The sequence below is a fragment of the Phyllopteryx taeniolatus genome, chromosome 6, assembly GCF_024500385.1.
Source record: "Phyllopteryx taeniolatus isolate TA_2022b chromosome 6, UOR_Ptae_1.2, whole genome shotgun sequence".
Taxonomy (NCBI): domain Eukaryota; kingdom Metazoa; phylum Chordata; class Actinopteri; order Syngnathiformes; family Syngnathidae; genus Phyllopteryx; species Phyllopteryx taeniolatus.
In genome coordinates, this window is record NC_084507.1 from 1,042,648 (window position 1) to 1,061,833 (window position 19,186).

The 19,186-nt window shown below is 44.5% G+C and overlaps 1 protein-coding gene across 7 annotated transcripts in view; it reads left to right on the plus strand.

The window, feature by feature from the left end:
* Nucleotides 1-54: 54 nt before the first annotated feature.
* Nucleotides 55-19,186, plus strand: part of zufsp (zinc finger containing ubiquitin peptidase 1) — a 34,177-nt gene continuing 15,045 nt past the window's right edge. Inside the window, exons 1-8 of one of the 7 annotated variants that reach the window (XM_061775402.1) lie at nt 55-269; nt 721-1,249; nt 1,325-1,423; nt 1,972-2,067; nt 4,657-4,766; nt 14,803-14,971; nt 16,218-16,406; nt 18,086-18,251. In XM_061775402.1, coding sequence (XP_061631386.1) covers nt 730-1,249; nt 1,325-1,423; nt 1,972-2,067; nt 4,657-4,766; nt 14,803-14,971; nt 16,218-16,406; nt 18,086-18,251 — 1,349 coding nt within the window. In that variant the 5' untranslated portion in view covers nt 55-269; nt 721-729. The other 6 variants (XM_061775400.1, XM_061775398.1, XM_061775403.1 and 3 more) reach the window with 6 other exon arrangements.

Here is a 19,186-nt window from a genome sequence, read left to right on the forward strand (position 1 = left end):
GACTGGATTCCGGTTTAATTAAATAAAAAGAAGCACTAAATTTAAATTATCCTGCCAATGTGGAAGATATTAAGGCGGCATATGGTATTGGTGTATAGTGGAAACAAACAAACCCACACGTTTAAAGGAAATATTTTAATTGTGTATCCATGTTTTGTCGCATTTGTTTGATTTTTTTATTTATTTTATTTTATTTTTTGTAATGAAAATTTTGCCCGGAAGTCTCCAAGACGAGGAATTTGTGACTGCTGTAGAGAATTGCTTTTACGGTAAGTCAATATATTATTATGTAACCAATGTCGTGTAAAGGTGAAAGGCAACGATATACGTGTGTTCAAGTTTGTCCCTTTGTTTCAAGCGCTGTATGACTTAGTAAATATAAACACGTAGCGTTTTACTCACGAATGGTTTTGGCTCTCGAAGTCCACATTTTAAAATCTTTAGAACGTTGGCTATAGCATGTGAGTCAACATTCATTCAGAGGTGATTTCCTGTGTTTTAAGTACCACACATTCTCTGAAGGTTCAATTACGAATTGGAAAAAAAAATTGCTTTAGGCATTTATTCAATCAGTTGTAAATAAAGATCTTCCTCGTCAGCTCGTGACAAGTTAATGAAGCAATACCTGGTTTCATCATTTTAGAAAATGTAGGTGTCACATTGAGACTTCATTTTTTTTTTTTTAGAAACTGATTGATCTGACTATATTTCGATTAACAGGCTGTGTTCATGCTGACATGTGAGATAAGCAGTGAGGAAATAATGTTAGAGGAAGACATGAAGACACATCTGCTCCTCAGCCATCTGGAAAGTGACATGCACTGCCCGCTGTGTTCTTTGTCTGGAGTATCCTACGATGAACTTTGCAACCATATTAATTCTGCACATCCAGACGAGCAGCACACAGCCCAAATTTCATCTGATTCCATTTCCCTTTGTCCTTCTACAACTAGCACTAGTTTGACAGAGATTGAAGATCCCCAGACTACAGGCAGCAGTGGTACAGATTTCAAAGCAAACCCCTGTGGATCATCAAGTGACTCATTTCCTCTTCAACTGAGATTTGATGCCATGTCGACACAAAGTAAAGGGGTTTTAACATCTGAGGGGACTTCAGCTATCTCATCATCATCTGTAAGTCCCAAAAAAAAGCGTGGTCTTGGGACGTCCGTTCCTGTTCTGGCAAATACTGGATATTTATCTGAGCAGAACAATCCCAAACAGAAGCGCCTAGCTTCTCCAAAGAACGGTACATTTTTTAAAATATTAAACTCAAAAGTCCTTTCTAGGGTTATAAGTTACAGTTGATGTTAATTTTTTACAGGGCTTTTCTGTTGCCCCATGTGTGCACAAAACTTCAGCAGCAGCAGCATCCTGCAGGAGCATGTTGAGATACACCTGCAGGAACACCACTCTGCTCAAGGTATTTTTGTGCTTGTACGCACACATTTGTAATGTACTGTAGACAAGTTCTAAAAAGGCCATACTACTAAAATGTACTGTTTTTAGGGTTCATTTTAATGTCCATCTTATAAAGGTCCTCCTTTTTTTGTTTTTCTAAATCCTCGTGAATCAAAACTGGTGTACCGTATGTGTTTTATTTGTACTTGAAGACACGGCATTACTTTGCTAAGGGCTTCATCACGTGCTCGATGTGTGAATATATGTGCTTTGATGACGTTGGCTATTATTACCATTATCATTACTTTAATAGTGAATAGTAAAAACCAGGCTTGTTGCTCGCTGATTTTCTTGGAAATGATGCAGTGCACTGTGGCTGAGATTATTAAAAAAAAAAAAAAAAAAAAAAAATCAATAAATAAAATAAAAAGGCTCATATTCATAAATATTCTGAAGTTCCCCCAGGGAGCTTCTAACTTATCTTAAAATGTTTAGTTGGGACCACAGATTTGCCAAGGTTCATAAAAGTATAGAGTCAGTAGATTTACATGAGGTTTCTAAACTGTCTAGGAGAGGAGAAACTTGAGTGCCCTATGTGTCCAGTTGTTTGCACCGATAGCGTCTCTCTGCAGCAGCATGTTGAAATTCATCTTGACAATGGAGCAGGTGTGACTATCCCTTCTCACATTTTCGCTTCTGTCTACTTTATCTAGAGGCACAGTCATCTTACAATAAACTACAGTGCCACCAGAAAGTATTCACATCCTTTAACCTTTTCCACATTTTGCTATATTACAGACAGTCTAAAGCTGATTTGGATATAGCTTTCTTTAAAAATAAAATCGACATAAAATATCCCATAATGACAAAGTAAAACCATATTTTCAGACATTTGTGTAAATTTATAAAACGTAAACATTCAAACTCCTCCTGGAAGCCGTCACCTTATTGTGGTGGAGGGGTTCGTGTGTCCCAGTGATCCTAAGAGCTAAGTTGTCTGGGGATTTATACCCATGATAGGGTCACCCATGACAAACGGGTCCGAGGTGAGGGACCAGACAAAGCACAGCTCAAAGAGCCCTTATGATGACGACAAACTATGGACTCAGATTTCCCTTGCCCGGACGGGGCCCCCCTCTGGAGGTGGGGGCGAGCGCCTGGTGACACAGCCCGAAAGGGTAACGTGGGTTGCCCTTCCCATGGGCTCACCACCTGTGGGAGGGGCCATAGGGGTCAGGTGAAGTGCGAGCTGGGCAGTGGCCGATTGTAGGGATCTCGGCGATCCAATCCGACAGAAGCTGGCTCTAGGGATGTGGAATGTCACTTCTCTGGCAGGAAAGGAGCACGAGCTGGTGTGTGAGGTCGAGAAGTTCCGACTAGATATAGTCGGACTTGCCTCTACACACACCTTGGGCTCTGGTACCAGTCCTCTTGAGAGGGGTTGGACTCTCTTCCACTCTGGAGTTGGGTATACTTATTGCCCCCCGGCTCGGCGCCTGTACGTTGGGGTTCACCCCGGTGGACGAGAGGGTAGCCTCCCTCTGCCTCCGGGTGGGGGGGACGGGTCCTGACTGTTGTTTGTGCCTATGCACCAAACAGCACTTTAGAGTACCCACCCTTTTTTTGCCCAGACTTCCCTCTCCCCAGCCACTTCATCCAGCTCTTCCGGGGGGATCCGAGGTGTTCCCAGGCCAGCCGAAAGACGTAGTCTCTCCAGCGTGTCCTGGGTCGTCCCCGGGGTCTCCTCCCGGGGGGACGTGCCCTGAACACCTCACCAGGGAGGCATCCGAATCAGATACCCCAGCCACCTCATTAGGCTCCTCTCGATGTGGAGGAGCAGCAGCTCTACTCTGAGATCCTCCCAGATGACCGAGCTTCTCACCCTATCTCTAAGGGAGAAACCAAAGTTAGGCTTGCGCAGGAAGAAAAAAATCGAAAGAGTGGCGGCCAAGGCGAGCCACAAAAAGATCAAATGAAATTGCATTGTCCCCTTTCAAATAAACTGATTTGTAAAAAAAAAAAAAAAAAAAAAAAAAAGCAGGGAATGTTGACATGAATAATGCAGAAGATAAAAGAGAGGCTGGAAACCAGCACAACAGGAAGTGTTCATTACAAGCGGGTACTGCAGGTGCAACGAAGAGTTGGGTCCATGGCGTTGCCCGAGTGATGAAAAGATGGGCAAATTGTCACTGTGGTGCACTTTGGGAAGCCAGGTTGGGACGCCAAAGAAGATGGGTTAGTAAAGTTTGAGGTCTTCACAAAGAGACATAAGTCCACATCTTTTGCTGTTGCAGCGATGAACGTGTATACGTCTTGAAAGAAGCAAAATGACTTGGCGGCCACTGAGGGAGCGGGCCAGTTAAGTAGAAAAGACGCAATGAGGGTTAGCGTGATAGCTGAATTAGCGGTCCATCGAGTACGGACAGAGTCAGCAATATGAGTTCCAGAAAGTGCAACCTTGCTTTCCATTAGGTTGCGTCCAGTCTCAAAAAGGTCGAGGAAAGGGCCAGTGTCGCGAGAGCGACCCCTGGTGGACATTTTCGGCATCACCGGTGCAGTCGCCGCTTTCGTAAGAAATTTCATTTGGCTGTGGTTTTGGTAGAGGCGGCGCGTCAAGGAGGATCAGAGCATAGCACTGGGCGGTTTCTTTAGTGATGAAAGCTGCGAAATATAGAGAGATTCTTCGAGAACTTACTCCAGATTGCTCTGGAACTCAGACTAGGGTGTCGATTCAATTCATTTGTATCCTTCCCCAGATTTGTGCCTTGACACAATCCGGTCTCAGAGGTCTGCAGACAATTCCTTAGACTGCATTGCTTGGTTACTGCTCTGATATGCACTGCCACCTAAAAGACCTTGTATAAACAGGTGTGTGCCATTCCAAATGTTCAATCAACTGAATTTACCACCCACAGCTAGACTCCATTCAAGTTGTAGAAGCATCTAAGGATGATCAGTGAAAATCAGATGCACCTGAGGTTAAGTTTGAGTGTCATAGCAAAGGGTGTGAATACATATTTACGTATTCTGTTTGAATATTTAAGTTTTATAAATTTACACAAATGTCTGAAAATATGTTTTTACTTTGTCATTATGGGATAGTTTATGTAGATTTCTTTTAAAGTAAACTATATTCAAATCAGCTTTAGACTAAATCTGTAAGATAGCAAAATGTGGACAAAGTGAAGGGGTGTGAATACTTTCTGGTGGCACTGTATATAACCCTATTATAACAGTAGTTTACCTTTGCTGCAGGGAGCTCTGATTCAGATGCAAGACTGGCTTGGAGACTACAGCAGGAAATGGAGAAGAAGAGGCGGGAGGAGGAGAAACGACTGGAGAAAGAACAGTTTAAGAAGTTGCAGGTCTGAAATTTACAGAGCAGAACACTGCAGGATATAATAGCTGAGAAATTTCAAATTTTATGTAATTGAAAAATATACAGCTTTCAATATCAGTTAATTATTTTTCAAAAGTTGAGGTTATGCCTGTATGCGGGTACCAATTAGAGGCTGACATGGGAGTGGATTTTGACACCAAATCCTGAGACAAAATTTTACAGAATCCCACTTCGCCCCCCACCCCCTTTTTTACTCCCAGTCAATCCTGCACCATTATATATCTTGAAGTCACCGGGGGACCCATGGGATCCGATGGGAATCACGAAAAAATGAAAAATGTCAGCCTGTAGTGCCAATGTCATCATAATTAGAATTACTTCCACCTACGAGACATAGATGGAATAGTATCGCTTGCGTGTAGGTATAGAAACTATCAATGTTTCATATTATGAGAATCACAATTATAGTGTTATCCCGATAATATGAAAATAAATCACTGATAGACAGACTGCCCCTCCTTGAGCCGTCACCTTGTCGTGGTGGAGGGGTTTGTGTGTCCCAGTGATCCTAGGAGCTAAGTTGTCTGGGGCTTTATGCCCCTGGCAGGGTCACCCATGACAAACAGGTCCTAGGTGAGAGACCAGACAAAGCACGGCTCAAAGACCCCTAATGATGACGACAAACAATGGACTTCGTTTTCCCTTGCCCGGACGCGGGCCACCGGGGCCCCCCACTGGAGCCAGGCCTGGTGGCCGGGCCTGCACCCATGGGGCCCGGCCGGGCACAGCCCGAAAGGGTAACATGGGTCCCCGTTCCCATGGGCTCACCACCTGTGGGAGGGGCCATAGGGGTCGGGTGCAGTGTGAGCTGGGCGGTGGCCGAAGGCGGGGACCTTGGCGATCCGATCCCCGGCTACAGAAGCTGGCTCTAGGGACGTGGAATGTCACCTCTCTGGCAGGGAAGGAGCCCGAGCTGGTGTGTGAGGTCGAGAAGTTCCGACTCGATATAGTCGGACTCGCCTCCACACACACCTTGGGCTCTGGTACCAGTCCTCTCAAGAGGGGTTGGACTCTCTTCCACTCTGGAGTTGCCCACGGTGAGAGGCACCGAGCAGGTGTGGGTATACTTATTGCCCCCCGGCTTGGCGCCTGTACGTTGGGGTTCACCCCGGTGGACGAGAGGGTAGCCTCCCTCCGCCTTCGGGTGGGGGGACGGGTCCTGACTGTTGTTTGTGCCGATGCACCAAACAGCAGTTCAGAGTACCCACCCTTTTTGGAGTCCTTGGAGGGGGTGCTGGAGAGCGCTCCCGCTGGGGACTCCATTGTTCTGTTGGGGGACTTCAATGCTCATGTGGGCAATGACAGCGAGACCTGGAAGGGCGCGATTGGGAGGAACGGCCCCACCGATCAGAACCCGAGCGGTGTTCTGTTATTGGACTTCTGTGCTCGTCACGGATTGTCCATAACGAACACCATGTTCAAGCATAAGGGTGTCCACACGTGCACTTGGCACCAGGACACCCTAGGTCGCAGTTCGATGATCGACTTTGTGGTCGTGTCATCGGACTTGCGGCCGCATGTCTTGGACACTCGGGTGAAGAGAGGGGCGGAGCTGTCAACTGATCACCACCTGGTGGTGAGTTGGCTCCGATGGTGGGGGAAGATGCCGGTCCGACGTGGCAGGCCCAAACGTATTGTGAGGGTCTGCTGGGAACGTCTGGCAGAATCCCCTGTCAGAAGGAGTTTCAACTCCCACCTCCGACAGAACTTTGCTCATGTTCCGGGGGAGGCGGGGGACATCGAGTCCGAGTGGACCATGTTCCACGCCTCCATTGCTGAGGCGGCCGACCGGAGCTGTGGCCGTAAGGTGGTCGGTGCCTGTCGTGGCGGCAATCCCCGAACCCGTTGGTGGACACCAACGGTGAGGGATGCCATCAAGCTGAAGAAGGAGTCCTATCGAGCCTTTTTGGCCTGTGGGACTCCTGAGGCAGCTGATGGGTACCGGCTGGCCAAGCGGAATGCAGCTCTGGTGGTCGCTGAAGCAAAACCCCGAGCATGGGAGGAGTTCGGTGAGGCCATGGAGAAAGACTTCCGGACGGCTTTGAGGAAATTCTGGTCCAACATCTGACGTCTCAGGAGAGGAAAGCAGTGCACCACTAACACTGTGTATAGTGGGGATGGGGCGCTGCTGACCTCGACTCGGGACGTTGTGAGTCGGTGGGGAGAATACTTCGAAGACCTCCTCAATTCCACCGACACGCCTTCCCATGGGGAAGCAGAGTGTGGGTTCTCTGAGGCGGGCTCTCCTATCGCTGGGTTTGAGGTCACCGAGGTAGTTAAAAAGCTCCTCGGTGGCAGGGCCCCGGGGGTGGATGAGATTCGCCCGGAGTTCCTAAAGGATGTTGTGGAGCTGTCCTGGTTGACACGCCTCTGCAACATCGCGTGGACATCGGGGACAGTGCCTCTGGATTGGCAGACTGGGGTGGTGGTCCCCCTTTTTAAGAAGGGGGACCGGAGGGTGTGTTCCAACTACAGGGGGATGACACTGCTCAGCCTCCCGGTCGATCTTCGTTCCTACCCTCACCTATGGTCATGAGCTGTGGGTCGTGACCGAAAGAACAAGATACCGGATACAAGCGGCCGAAATGAGTTTCCTCCGCAGGGTGTCCGGGTTCTCCCTTAGAGATAGGGTGAGAAGCTCGGTCATCCGGGAGGATCTCAGAGTAGAGCTGCTGCTCCTCCGCATTGAGAGGAGCCAGATGAGGTGGCTGGGGCATCTGATTCGGATGCCTCCCGGACGCCTCCCTGGTGAAGTGTTCCGGGCATGTCCCACCGGGAGGAGACCCCGGGGACGACCCAGGACACGCTGGAGAGACTACATCCTTCGGCTGGCCTGGAAACGCCTCGGGATCCCCCCGGAAGAGCTGGATGAAGTGGCTGGGGAGAGGGAAGTCTGGGCGTCCCTGCTGAAGCTACTGCCCCCGCGACCCGACCCGGATAAGCGGTAGAGAATGGATGGATGGATGGAGGGATAGACAGACTGAAAGCATTGCAACACATATTACTTTGGGGGGAAAAACAACTATATCATCTGCTACCCGATTGTACTTTTTGACAGTGAGAATTGGAAACACTAAAATCAAGTGAATGTTAATCATAAGACTTCACAAAATGTAGTTAAAATGACTGAGACAACAGTGATATATTGTATTTAATAGTGTCACAACACTATTAAAACATAAATCACATTAATTAGAGGTGTAGTGTATATTGGTTTGAATAAATGTGTAATTAATTTGGAAAGGAGGGTCTGAATGTAAACACCTGCATCTACTTCCAGGGTAATTCAATGAACGTTAGAACGTTACAATCAAACCTATCCTTGTCTCGTATAGGGCACCACGTCTCTTTTTATATTTGTCATTTCTTGGGGAAATGACGAAAACCTCTATCAATCTGTTCTCTAAAAGGCCTTCTACATTAATAGGATGGTAGTTGTCGATTTCAGCAGTCACTAAAACACACACATTACACAACAGGAGGTTTAGAGGAAATGTAATGAAATTATAGGGGAATTCGGGGAAACAATCCAGAGGGACTTAACTACAAAAACAAGTACAGGTAAACCTACATAAAGAACAAGATATAGGACTGATGACAACTCGTAATGTGAGCATGAAATGAGTTGAAGGGTGGTGAGAGAGAATAAAGTTGGGACTCGTGTGAGATCGCTAACTTAACTCTTCCAGGTCGTCAAATTCACGGGACAAAGCCTGGCAGATGGCTTGATAGTCCGACAATACATGTGCTGGTTGTCGCTCAATTAGGCTACTCACTTCTCGACTAGACATGACCTTGATAAGGTAAAGTTTATCATCAGTGGTAGCGAATGGGAACCATTTAAGGTAAAATTCGATGTCTTTTAGGTATGCTGCCGTATCATGGGAGGCGTCAGGTTTGGGTTCAAATCTTGGAATATTGCGTCTATTTCAAATATTAAGTATTTCAAGGTCATACCTGTAGGGGCGCCAGGACAAGGGAGAGACGCGGGGGATTCAAAGAGGTCATCTGCAACTGGCACGGCCGGCTCTCGATTTGGCGCCGCCAAATACGGAGCGGGGGCTAGGCGCAGTGGCAGGAACCCTTGACATCCCAACGGGGGACTCGTGATCAAATGCTGCAGAGGGCTTGTCGAGCCTTGCCGGGAGGATAAAAGTTAGGGGCTCACCGGTTTCATACGAAAGTGGTGGCCCTTTGAAGTAGTGTTGCCCGTTGACAATTAGTAGGCGGGCCGCCTGTAGTTCCCGCAGGACAAGTACTAATTCTGTTTCCTGTTCTAGCTTTAGCTGTTGAAGGTGGCTCATGTCAGATTCTAGTGCTGTCAACTGTGACATGAGTTCACACGAGTGCTCAACGCTTTTGGAGTGTTCATCTTGCAGCGTCTCAATCGCTTGTTAACAGCTTTGGTTTAGCGTAATTTGACTTCTGAGGTGTGATCAGTGAACTCCGACAGATTGCTTTTGAGTTGCAAAATTTCGTATACTGCGGCTTACAACAGTGTTTCTTGTGTGCAGGTAGTTTGTATGCACGAAGCAAGAGCTTGTTTGAGCTCCTTGTTCTCACGGAGCAGTGCGACAGTGTCGTCAGAGAGCGTCACTTGTTCAGTGTTTGCATTGGGGGTGAGGTGTACACTGTGTGCCTTTGCATCCTCCAGCTGTGTTTCAACATCAATGAGGCGGGTCTCTGCAAGGTTCAAACGAGTGTTGGACTCTGCGAGCTATGCCGTTAAGTTGTTTCTGCTGTTCAGTTTCTAGTCTTAGCCTCATTCGGTTATCCTCCAAATCGCCGCATTTTAATTGTGACACTAAATTCAAAACTATTGGACTGAGCGTTCGAGCGAGATTCTTCCAACGTTTTGGCTTCGGTGTTGCTCATGAGTTGCGCTATGTTAGCATTGAGGACCTCGAAGCTCGTGTCTTTGACAGATTCTGCATAGTCCGGGATGAGCTCCTTTTTCAGGGTGCTTAAGAGCTGTTCTAATGAGTCAAGATTGTCTTGGGCTTTCTACAAGCTAAGCCATGATTGCAACAGGTGTGGCTTACCTGCTAGTTATACGCAACTGGGCGGTTACTATTGTAAGCTCGTTTAGACTCGTGAGTCAAATTTAGGTCTGATACGGTACGTGTTAGAGTAACGTTAAGCAAATAACGTAGGTTGCGATTGAAGCACTAAATAAACGAGGCAATTAATTAGAATAATAATAACAATAATAATCCTCTTTTATCATGAACATGCATCCATCTTCTTCCTTTCCTTTTTTTGTCCCATTAGGGGTCGCCACAGCGCGTCATCCTTTTCCATGTAAGCCTATCTCCTACATCCTCCTCTCGAACACGAACTGCCAACATGTCTTCCCTCACGACATCCATCAACCTTCTCTTTGGTCTTCCTCTAGCTCTCTTGCCTGGCAGCTCCATCTTCATCATCCTTCTACCAATATACTCACTATTTCTCCTCTGGACGTGCCCAAACCATCGAAGTCTGCTCTCTCTAACTTTGTCTCCAAAACATCAAACCTTGGCTGTCCCTCTGATGAGCTCATTTCTAATTTTATCCAACCTGGTCACTCCGAAAACGAACCTCAACATCTTCATTTCCGCCACCTCCAACTCTGCTTCCTGTTTTCTCTTCAGTGCCACTGTCTCTAATCCGTACATCATGGCTGGCCTCACCACTGTTTTATAAATTTTGCCCTTCATCCGAGCAGAGACTCTTCTGTCACATAACACACCTGACGCCTTCCTCCACCCGTTCCAACCTGCTTGGACCCGTTTCTTCACTTCCTGACCACACTCACCATTGCTCTGGACAGTTGACCCCAAGTATTTAAAGTCCTCCACCCTTGCTATCTCTTCCCCCACCACCCCTCTCATTGATGCACATATATTCTGTCTTACTTCGGCTAATCTTCATTCCTCTTCTTTCCAGTGCATGCCTCCATCTTTCTAACTGTTCCTCCAGCTGCTCGCTGCTTTCACTGCAGATCACAATGTCATCTGCAAACCTCATGGTCCACGGGGAATCCAGTCTAACCTCATCTGTCAGCCTATCCATCACCGCTGCAAAAAAGAAGGGGCTCAGGGCTGATCCCTGATGCAGTCCCACGTCCACCTTAAATTCTTCTGTCACACCTACAGCACACCTCACCGCTGTTCTGCTGCCCTCGTACATGTCCTGTATTATTCTAACATACTTCTCTGCTACTCCAGACTTCCGCATGCAGTACCACAGTTCCTCTCAGGGTACTCTGTCATAGGCTTTCTCTAGATCTAAAAAGACACAATGTGACCTTTTCTGTACTTTTCCAACAACATCCTCAAGGCAAATAATGCCTCTGTGGTACTCTTTCTAGGCATGAAACCATACTGTTGCTCGCAAATACTCACTTCTGTCCTGAGTCTAGCCTCCACTACTCTTTCCCATAACTTCATTGTGTGGCTCATCAACTTTATTCCTCTATAGTTGCCACAGCTCTGCACATCACCTTTGTTCTTAAAAATGGGCACCAGTACACTTTTCCTCCATTCCTCAGGCATCTTCTCACGCACTAGAATTCTATTGAACAAGCTGGTCAAAAACTCCACAGCCACCTCTCCTAGATGCTTCCATACCTCCACAGGAATGTCATCAGGATCAACTGCCTTTCCATTTTTCATCCTCTTTAATGCCTTTCTAACTTCCCCCTTACTAATCATTGCCACTTCCTGGTCCACCACACTTGCCTCTTATATTCTCCCTTCTCTCTCATTTTCCTCATTCATCAACTCCTCTCAGTATTATTTCCATCTAGCTAGCACACTACTGGTACCAGTCAACATATTTCCATCTCTATCCTTAATCACCCTAACCTGCTGCATACCCTTCCCATCTCTATCCCTCTGTCTGGCCAGCCTGTATAGATCCTTTTCTCCTTGTTTAGTGTCCAATCTGGCATATGTGTCATCATATGCCTCTTGTTTGGCCTTTGCCACCTCTACCTTTGCCCTATGTTGCATGACAATGTATTCCTTTCGCCTCTCCTCGGCCCTCTCAGTGTCCCACTTCTTCTTAGCTAACCTTTTTCCTTGTATGATTTCCTGTACTGTGAGGTTCCACCACCAAGTCTCCTTCTCTCCTTTCCTGCCAGAAGATACACCAAGTACTCTCCTGCCTGCCTCTCTGATCACCTTGGCTGCAGTGGTCCAGTCTTCTGGAAGCTCCTCCCGTCCACCGAGAGCCGTTCTCACCTCTTCCCGAAAAGCTGCACAACACTCGTCCTGTCTCAGCTTCCACCACATGGTTCTCTTCTCTGCCTTTGTCTTCCTAATCTTCCTCCCCACCACCAGAGTCATCTTACACACCACCATCCTATGCTGTCTAGCTACACTCTCCCCTACCTTACAGTCTGTAACCTCCTTCAGATTACATTGTCTGCACAAGATGTAAGCCACCTGCGTGCTTCTACCTCCACTCTTGAAGGTCACTTCTGGAAAATAGTGTTCACTACAGCCATTTGCATCCTTGTTGCAAAGTCTACCACCATCTGTCCCTCCAAGTTCCTTTCCTGGATGCCGTACTTAACCATCACTTCTTCATCGCCCCTATTACCTTCACCAACATGTCCATTACAACCTGCACCAATTACGACTCTCTCTCTGTCTGGGATGCTCAGAACTACTTCGTTTTGCTCCTTCCAGAATTTCTCTTTCACCTCTAGGTCACATCCTACCTGTGGGGCATAGCCACTAATCACATTACACATAACACCCTCAATTTCAAGTTTCAGCCTCATCACTCGATCTGATACTCTTTTCACCTCCAAGACATTCTTGGCCAAATCTTCTTTTAAAATAACCCCGACTCCATTTCTCTTCCCATCTACACCATGGTAAAATAATTTGAACCCTGCCCCTAAACTTCTAGCTTTACTGCCTTTCCACCTGGTCTCCTGGACACACAATATATCAACCTTTCTCCTTATCATCATGTCAACCAACTCCCGAGATTTTCCTGTCATAGTCCCAACATTCAAAGTCCCCACATTCAGTTCTAGGGTCTGTGCTTTCCTCTTCTCTTTCTGCCGAAGAACCCGCTTTCCACCTCTTTGACTTCGACCCACAGTAGCTGAATTTCCAACGGCGACCTGCAGGTTGACGGCGCCAGTGGCGGATGTTGTTAACCCGGGCCACGACCGATCCGGTATGGAATTCTTTGGATGAACGCTCATATTTGTTTGGCAAAGTTTTATGCCGGATGCCCTTCCTGACGCAACCTTCTGCATTTATCCGGGCTTGGGACCGGCCTACAGTTTGCACTGACTTGTGCCCCCCCATAAGGCTGCATTGAACATGCATGCATGCACACGAAATTTGTTCTCTGCATTTAACCCATCACAGTGAACACATAACATAATTATTCAACAATTAAACAGCGTTCGCAAACTGTGCTGCGATGGTTTATCACGTGATTTGAAATGTGCTTGAGAACACTCATTGAACAGTAGTAACCGAATAGAACAAAATTGCTGACGTTAATTTTTACGCACAAAGTTTATTTGATCAAATCGAAATTGATGGGGTGGCCCGGTGGACGACTGGTTAGCACATCTCCCTCACAGTTCTGAGGACCAGGGTTCAAATCCCGGCCCCGACCCCCTGTGTGGGTTTTTCTCTGGGTACTCGGGTTTCCTCCCACATCCCCAAAACATGCATGGTAGGTTGATTGATGACTATATTGTCCATGCGTGTGAATGTGAGTGCGAATGGTTATTTGTTTATATGTGTCCTGCGATTGGCTGGCGACCATTTCATGGTGTACCACACCTCTCGCCTGAAGATAGCTGGAATAGGCTCCCGCATGCCTGCGACCCTAGTGAGGATAAGCGGTACAGAAAATGGATGGATGGATGAATAAATTGATACGTTGGTGTCAGCAATTACTTTAATCCTTAATTTAAAAGAATTACGAAGGGCACCCTGGTAGCGTAAATTGAATCAGCTTGTTAAATTAATTTGAAACTTTGAATTAAATTAATTAATTTTTAATTAAATTTTTTTTTTTTTTTTAGAATCATGATTGATTCCCTGAACCGGAATCGGTTTTCACTAATTTGGGTATGTAATCCGAACAGTGTCGTGGGGGTGGAGGATTTCTCTGCACGTCCAGGGGGTTTGGCCGAAGCCAAGCGCCTGAGCGGAAATGGTAGCTGAACTGCACTTATATACTTTATCTACACCATCACTGAAGGGATGTTCGCCAGAAGAAGAGAGCCAGAGAAGAAAGGCTTGAGGCTTTTTGTACCAATTGAGGCGGAGAAGGAGACCACACCCATCGACTCGGGTTTACATGTTAAATTTCATTCTGTGTGAGTCACTGGTTGAAACTCAGCACATTTTCAAATAAACGCAACTTTGAAACTGTCTCACGCAGAGATCAAGCAAATAAAGGGATTGCTTAAACTTGAATCTTGGCATATCAACTACTTATTGTTCAATACAAGGTCATTTCCTACTGTTTGGCTTCAAACCAAGAGGTAAAGTTTTCAAGTAGGCTCGTAGTCAGACCTGTAGAATCAACACATTCATGATAGAAATCAAGGCATACATTTAGAATCTTCATGGTTTGTTTTCGTTTGGTGCAGAAATTTAACACTCTAAATATTGCAGTCAATTCATCTTGCAGTGCCTCTCCAGCACTAGTGGGCGTCACCCGTACTCCATCACGAATGTCAACAAAAGGGCCTTTTGTAATTCCTCTGGCGGGTTCATGGGGAGTCTGGGCAACTAATAAATCCATTGAGGCCAGTTTAACTAATAAATCAAATCTGGTAAGTGGCAGCATTCACGTCTTTGTGTCGGCCAGAACACCACTTGAGGCCAGACTCTTGAGTACTGTAAGCTTGTGACTGGTCATTCTGCATGTTGTGCAAGGTTGCAAAGGCTGATCACATGCACATGCTTTCATATTTTTTTTGTAGTTTGTGCATATCAGTTGGCTCTGTATCTGGTATGTTGAATGTGCAGAAGCAGTTTGGTCTGGATGGAAGTGGCGGCTATCGCACACAGATGGAGAAGACCATGGAGAGAGATGTGGCCAGGGGCATCATGGCCCCCGCAGAGTATCACTATAAGAGGGTGGAGATGATGGAGTCTCTTGCCTCAGGAGTTGATGACGGCAGAACCAGAACTCAGGGTTAGTGTATTTATTTGTACATCAACCAACATTCTGTCAAAAGTAATAAAAAAAGAAAGAAAAAAATGCAATGTAGCAGAAGATTAGTGTATCTGTGTTCCGTGATGATAGGTTCCACGGATTCATTGTTCTAGAGCCTGGGACTCATTGTCTCCATGACGTGCATCCTGGGACTTACATAGTCTCAAGTGTAAAATGATCAATGATCATCCAACTAAACATTCAAGTGTTTTATCGTGTACTACTACCAGCAAATGTTCTGTGAAGGAAAACTGCTGCTCTTCATCTATAATAATTGACACTGATGTTGCAACATGTTTTTAATTCCTACCTCAGCCTATGTACAGTATTTACACAAAACCAGTTCTTCAATATTGCCTCAACTGCACAAACTGTGAGAATGGGATGGTGCACTAAATCCTCTCTGCATATGCGTACGTATTTTTACACCCTTTCAAAATTCCCACGTTGTTGATATAAAAACTTTTTCCAGCGGAGGGCAAACATTAGTCCAGATGCAAACTAGCATCTCACCAATAACTAAAGTAGTTGCATTTTTTTTTTTTCTTTATTTATTTATTTATTTTTTTTGTGGTCTGGTGGGAGTCAACCATGACGCTCTGGATCCAAGGAGGTAGTCTGCAGATGAGCTATTTTCCATCCAAGAACACATAAGAAATGCAAATATCCATCTCTATCTATCCATCCATCCATTTTTTATTTTAAATACCATGGCTGCAGGAGTCTGTGAATCTAAATTTGCACAGTTATTTAAAAAATGAAATCCTGGATACACAATCCTGATCTGCACTAAATTTAATGGTCATTTTCCTTGACCCATGTTGCACTCCTTCACAAAGTTTTGTGACAAGCAGCTCAACCGTTTTTAAGCTGTGCTTGCAACAAACACATACAATCTCAATACATACAGTATGTACTGTAAATAGTTGAATAGCTATCATCACTAAAATACTAATGTAATGCATGTCTGTATTAATTTGTAAATCAGTGTTAGAGTATAATGTTTATGGTCGATAGTATGCAAGGACAGTACATTTATTTTAATCACTTTGATTGTTAGTATATCTGCTAGTACTGAAAGTACAATGCATTGGGAATTCATAGCATAAATTTAACATCCGGAAGTCTCAGCACTCGGGTGTTTCTAACATGCCATTGTGAATGTCCTGAAATTAACTTTTTCCCCTCTGTCGTTTCACATGTATTCTTGTCCACCTGTGTCTAGGTGTCATTGGAGCCTTGTGCCAGTACTATCAAACAGAGTGCAGAGACTGTGTGCATGTGTGGCTGAGCGCTGACACTGATCACTATTGCTCCTCTCTGGGAGACAAAGGCTGGGGCTGTGGTTACAGAAACTTCCAGATGCTGCTCTCCTCTCTTTTCAGACTAGATACATATGCTTCCTCTTTTCAAGGTGCTCCCATTATACCCACCCTAATATGAACATCCTACTTTGATTGTACGCATTTGACTCTCTCTCTCTCTCTCTCTCTCTCTCTCTCTCTCTCTCTCTCTCTCTCTCTCTCTCTCTCTATATATATATATATATATATATATATATATATATATATATATATATATATACTAAACCCAAATTTGAAATAAGCATAAGCTTAGTATTATTACTAACCCTTAAATACTTTATGAAGCACAAGGGCAGATATCCAAGAAGCATTAATAGTGCACTTGAAAGGAATGAGACAAAAAGGTACACATCACCATCCATCAATAATAGAATAGAATTGACGATAACTTTATTGTCACTGTCACAGGAAAAATGAATATCAGCTAGGCACCCCAAATTTGCAGCATTGAGATGAAAAAAGAGAAATATAAACACACTTATTTCCGGAACAAACAATTGTTCACATTTGGGAGAGTGACCATATTATGATATGCTAGTTATGTTATTTACATACGGTATTGCACAGTTTTTGTTTTTCTCATAATATTGCATTGTTCTTGTTCATTATATTACACTTGTAAAAGGGTAGTCGTCATTAGTTCTTACTGTGGGGGTGTGGAGCTGATGCATTTCACAGCTTGATGGTAAAGCATTTTTTGAGCCTTGTGGTTCTAGACTTTAATGTACTGTGGTGTTTTCTGGAGGGAACGTGGGAGAAAAGTGAGTGTAAGGGGTGTGAAGTGTCCTTTATGATTCCACTGGCTTTTTGCAATAGTCTGCCAATGTAGGTGCCCCTCTACTTCCTCTCCATCGATTAAAGAAGGCAGTGTGCTCAGTGCTCTTTGACTTCCTGAATTCCATGCCAAGTTAAGTGCAAATTTAAATAAACAAATATCGGGTCAAAAATATCCGTTATCGGCCTCCTTGACTACTAATAATCGGTATGCATATCGGCCCTCAAAAAAAAACCATCAGTCTATCCCTAGTACTGGGAGAATGGTGGTTGATTTAAGGCATGTGGGGACAACAGTGGATATAATCTACCACAGTGTATCTAAAGAGTACGAATTTTGTATAGGTCACATTAATGATGGTATTTTTTCAATTATTTATCTTGGTCATTTTTTTATTTCAGAAATACCTGGCATTTGAACAGGGGTGTAGAGACTATGCTATGTTTCTTAGAATCAGAAACATAATCATTATTTTGCCAAGTCTGTCCAAAAAACACACAAGGAATTTGTCTCCGGTAGTTGGAGCCGCTCTACTACGACAACAGACGGTCAATGAACAGAGAATACTTTTAAAACATAAAGACATTTATATCCACTGTATTTGACTGGCCTTAGCTGAGATTCAAACCCAGAACCTTTTCACTGCTAACCATGTGCACCATTGTTTAGCACATACAAATGAACCGGTACCTGAAGTCCTTCGACTATAGCTTGCTCGACTATATTTTAGAGCAGGCTTTACCAACTGTTTGGAACCGTACTTGGATAATGATTAATGGCTACCAGTTTGATACACACTTCTGAAATGACAAGTTTACTCAAATTACCTTTCATCATCTTTGTGAAGACATTTATCATTTTAATGATTTATCACAATGATTAGAGATGATTTTTTATTTATTTATTTTTTTAAATACACGTTTTCGTTCATTTGATGCTCACTTTCTCGCACAGACAATGCAGTGCCAAGTATCCCACGTGTGCAGAGTATGATTGAGGATGCGTGGAAATTAGGACTGGATCCTCAAGGTGCATCTCATTTTAACAGTCAGCTACAGGGAACAAGAGGTTGGATTGGCGCCACAGAGATCTACGTCCTCCTCACTTCTCTAGGAATCAGGTGCTTACCGTTAAACTTGTTCTTGCTTAATTAGGTAATGTAGTTTTTCAGTTGAGTCATGAAAAGTTAAATTACTTTTGGTTGTTATTAGTTAATTAGTAGATCATTATAATTGGCTCTATTATATTTTACGTCTTCATGAACAACCTACCATAAGATCCTCTTGCTGTCCTCTAAAGCAGTGTCTTAAATTTTCAGGCCATAGAGAAAAAAACCTGAGTACTGAAAAATATTTTGCAAATTACAGCCATTACAGTGAATGTTAATTGATAATCAAAGCGCTGCAATGCATAAGGTCTTGAGAGGCAAATTAAATGGGATCGAGCAAGTACAACTCTTCTCTTTCTCAGTGTTAAGTACCAATGTTGATCAACATGTTCCATTTGGCATACTGTGTAGCCGACAGTACTGCGCAAAGGTCTTAGGTAGGCACTAGCTCTGTTATTTTAATTACCCTTTTTGCCCCCTTTTTGACACGTTAAAAGAGTAACTAATAGGACAGATAAAGCTAGCAAAAAAATACAATTCAAACAGGAAAGTTGTGGTGTCATGGCCCTAGGAAAGACCCACTACATGTTGAGGATCATAAATTTCAATAAAGGTGCACATAGAGGAATTTATTTTCACATTTGGAGTCACTGTGGCATTAATAGAACTGTCCACCCCTCCTACCCCCCAAAATCATAATGGCACCCTTCATCTGTTAAATAGCCATGAACCAGGAAGTGTTAAAACTAACAAGCAAAGGAACTCAAATGTGACTCTTCACAAATCTTTTTTTTTCTCACTAACAGTTCAACCATCCTGGGCTTGATTGAATAAGCTCTATGAATTCTAGTTACATGCATACTGTACATGACTATTATAGCAAACAACAAATCTAATGGTGCCAATGATTTTTTTTAACAGGACTGTACAAGCAATAATTATAAGAA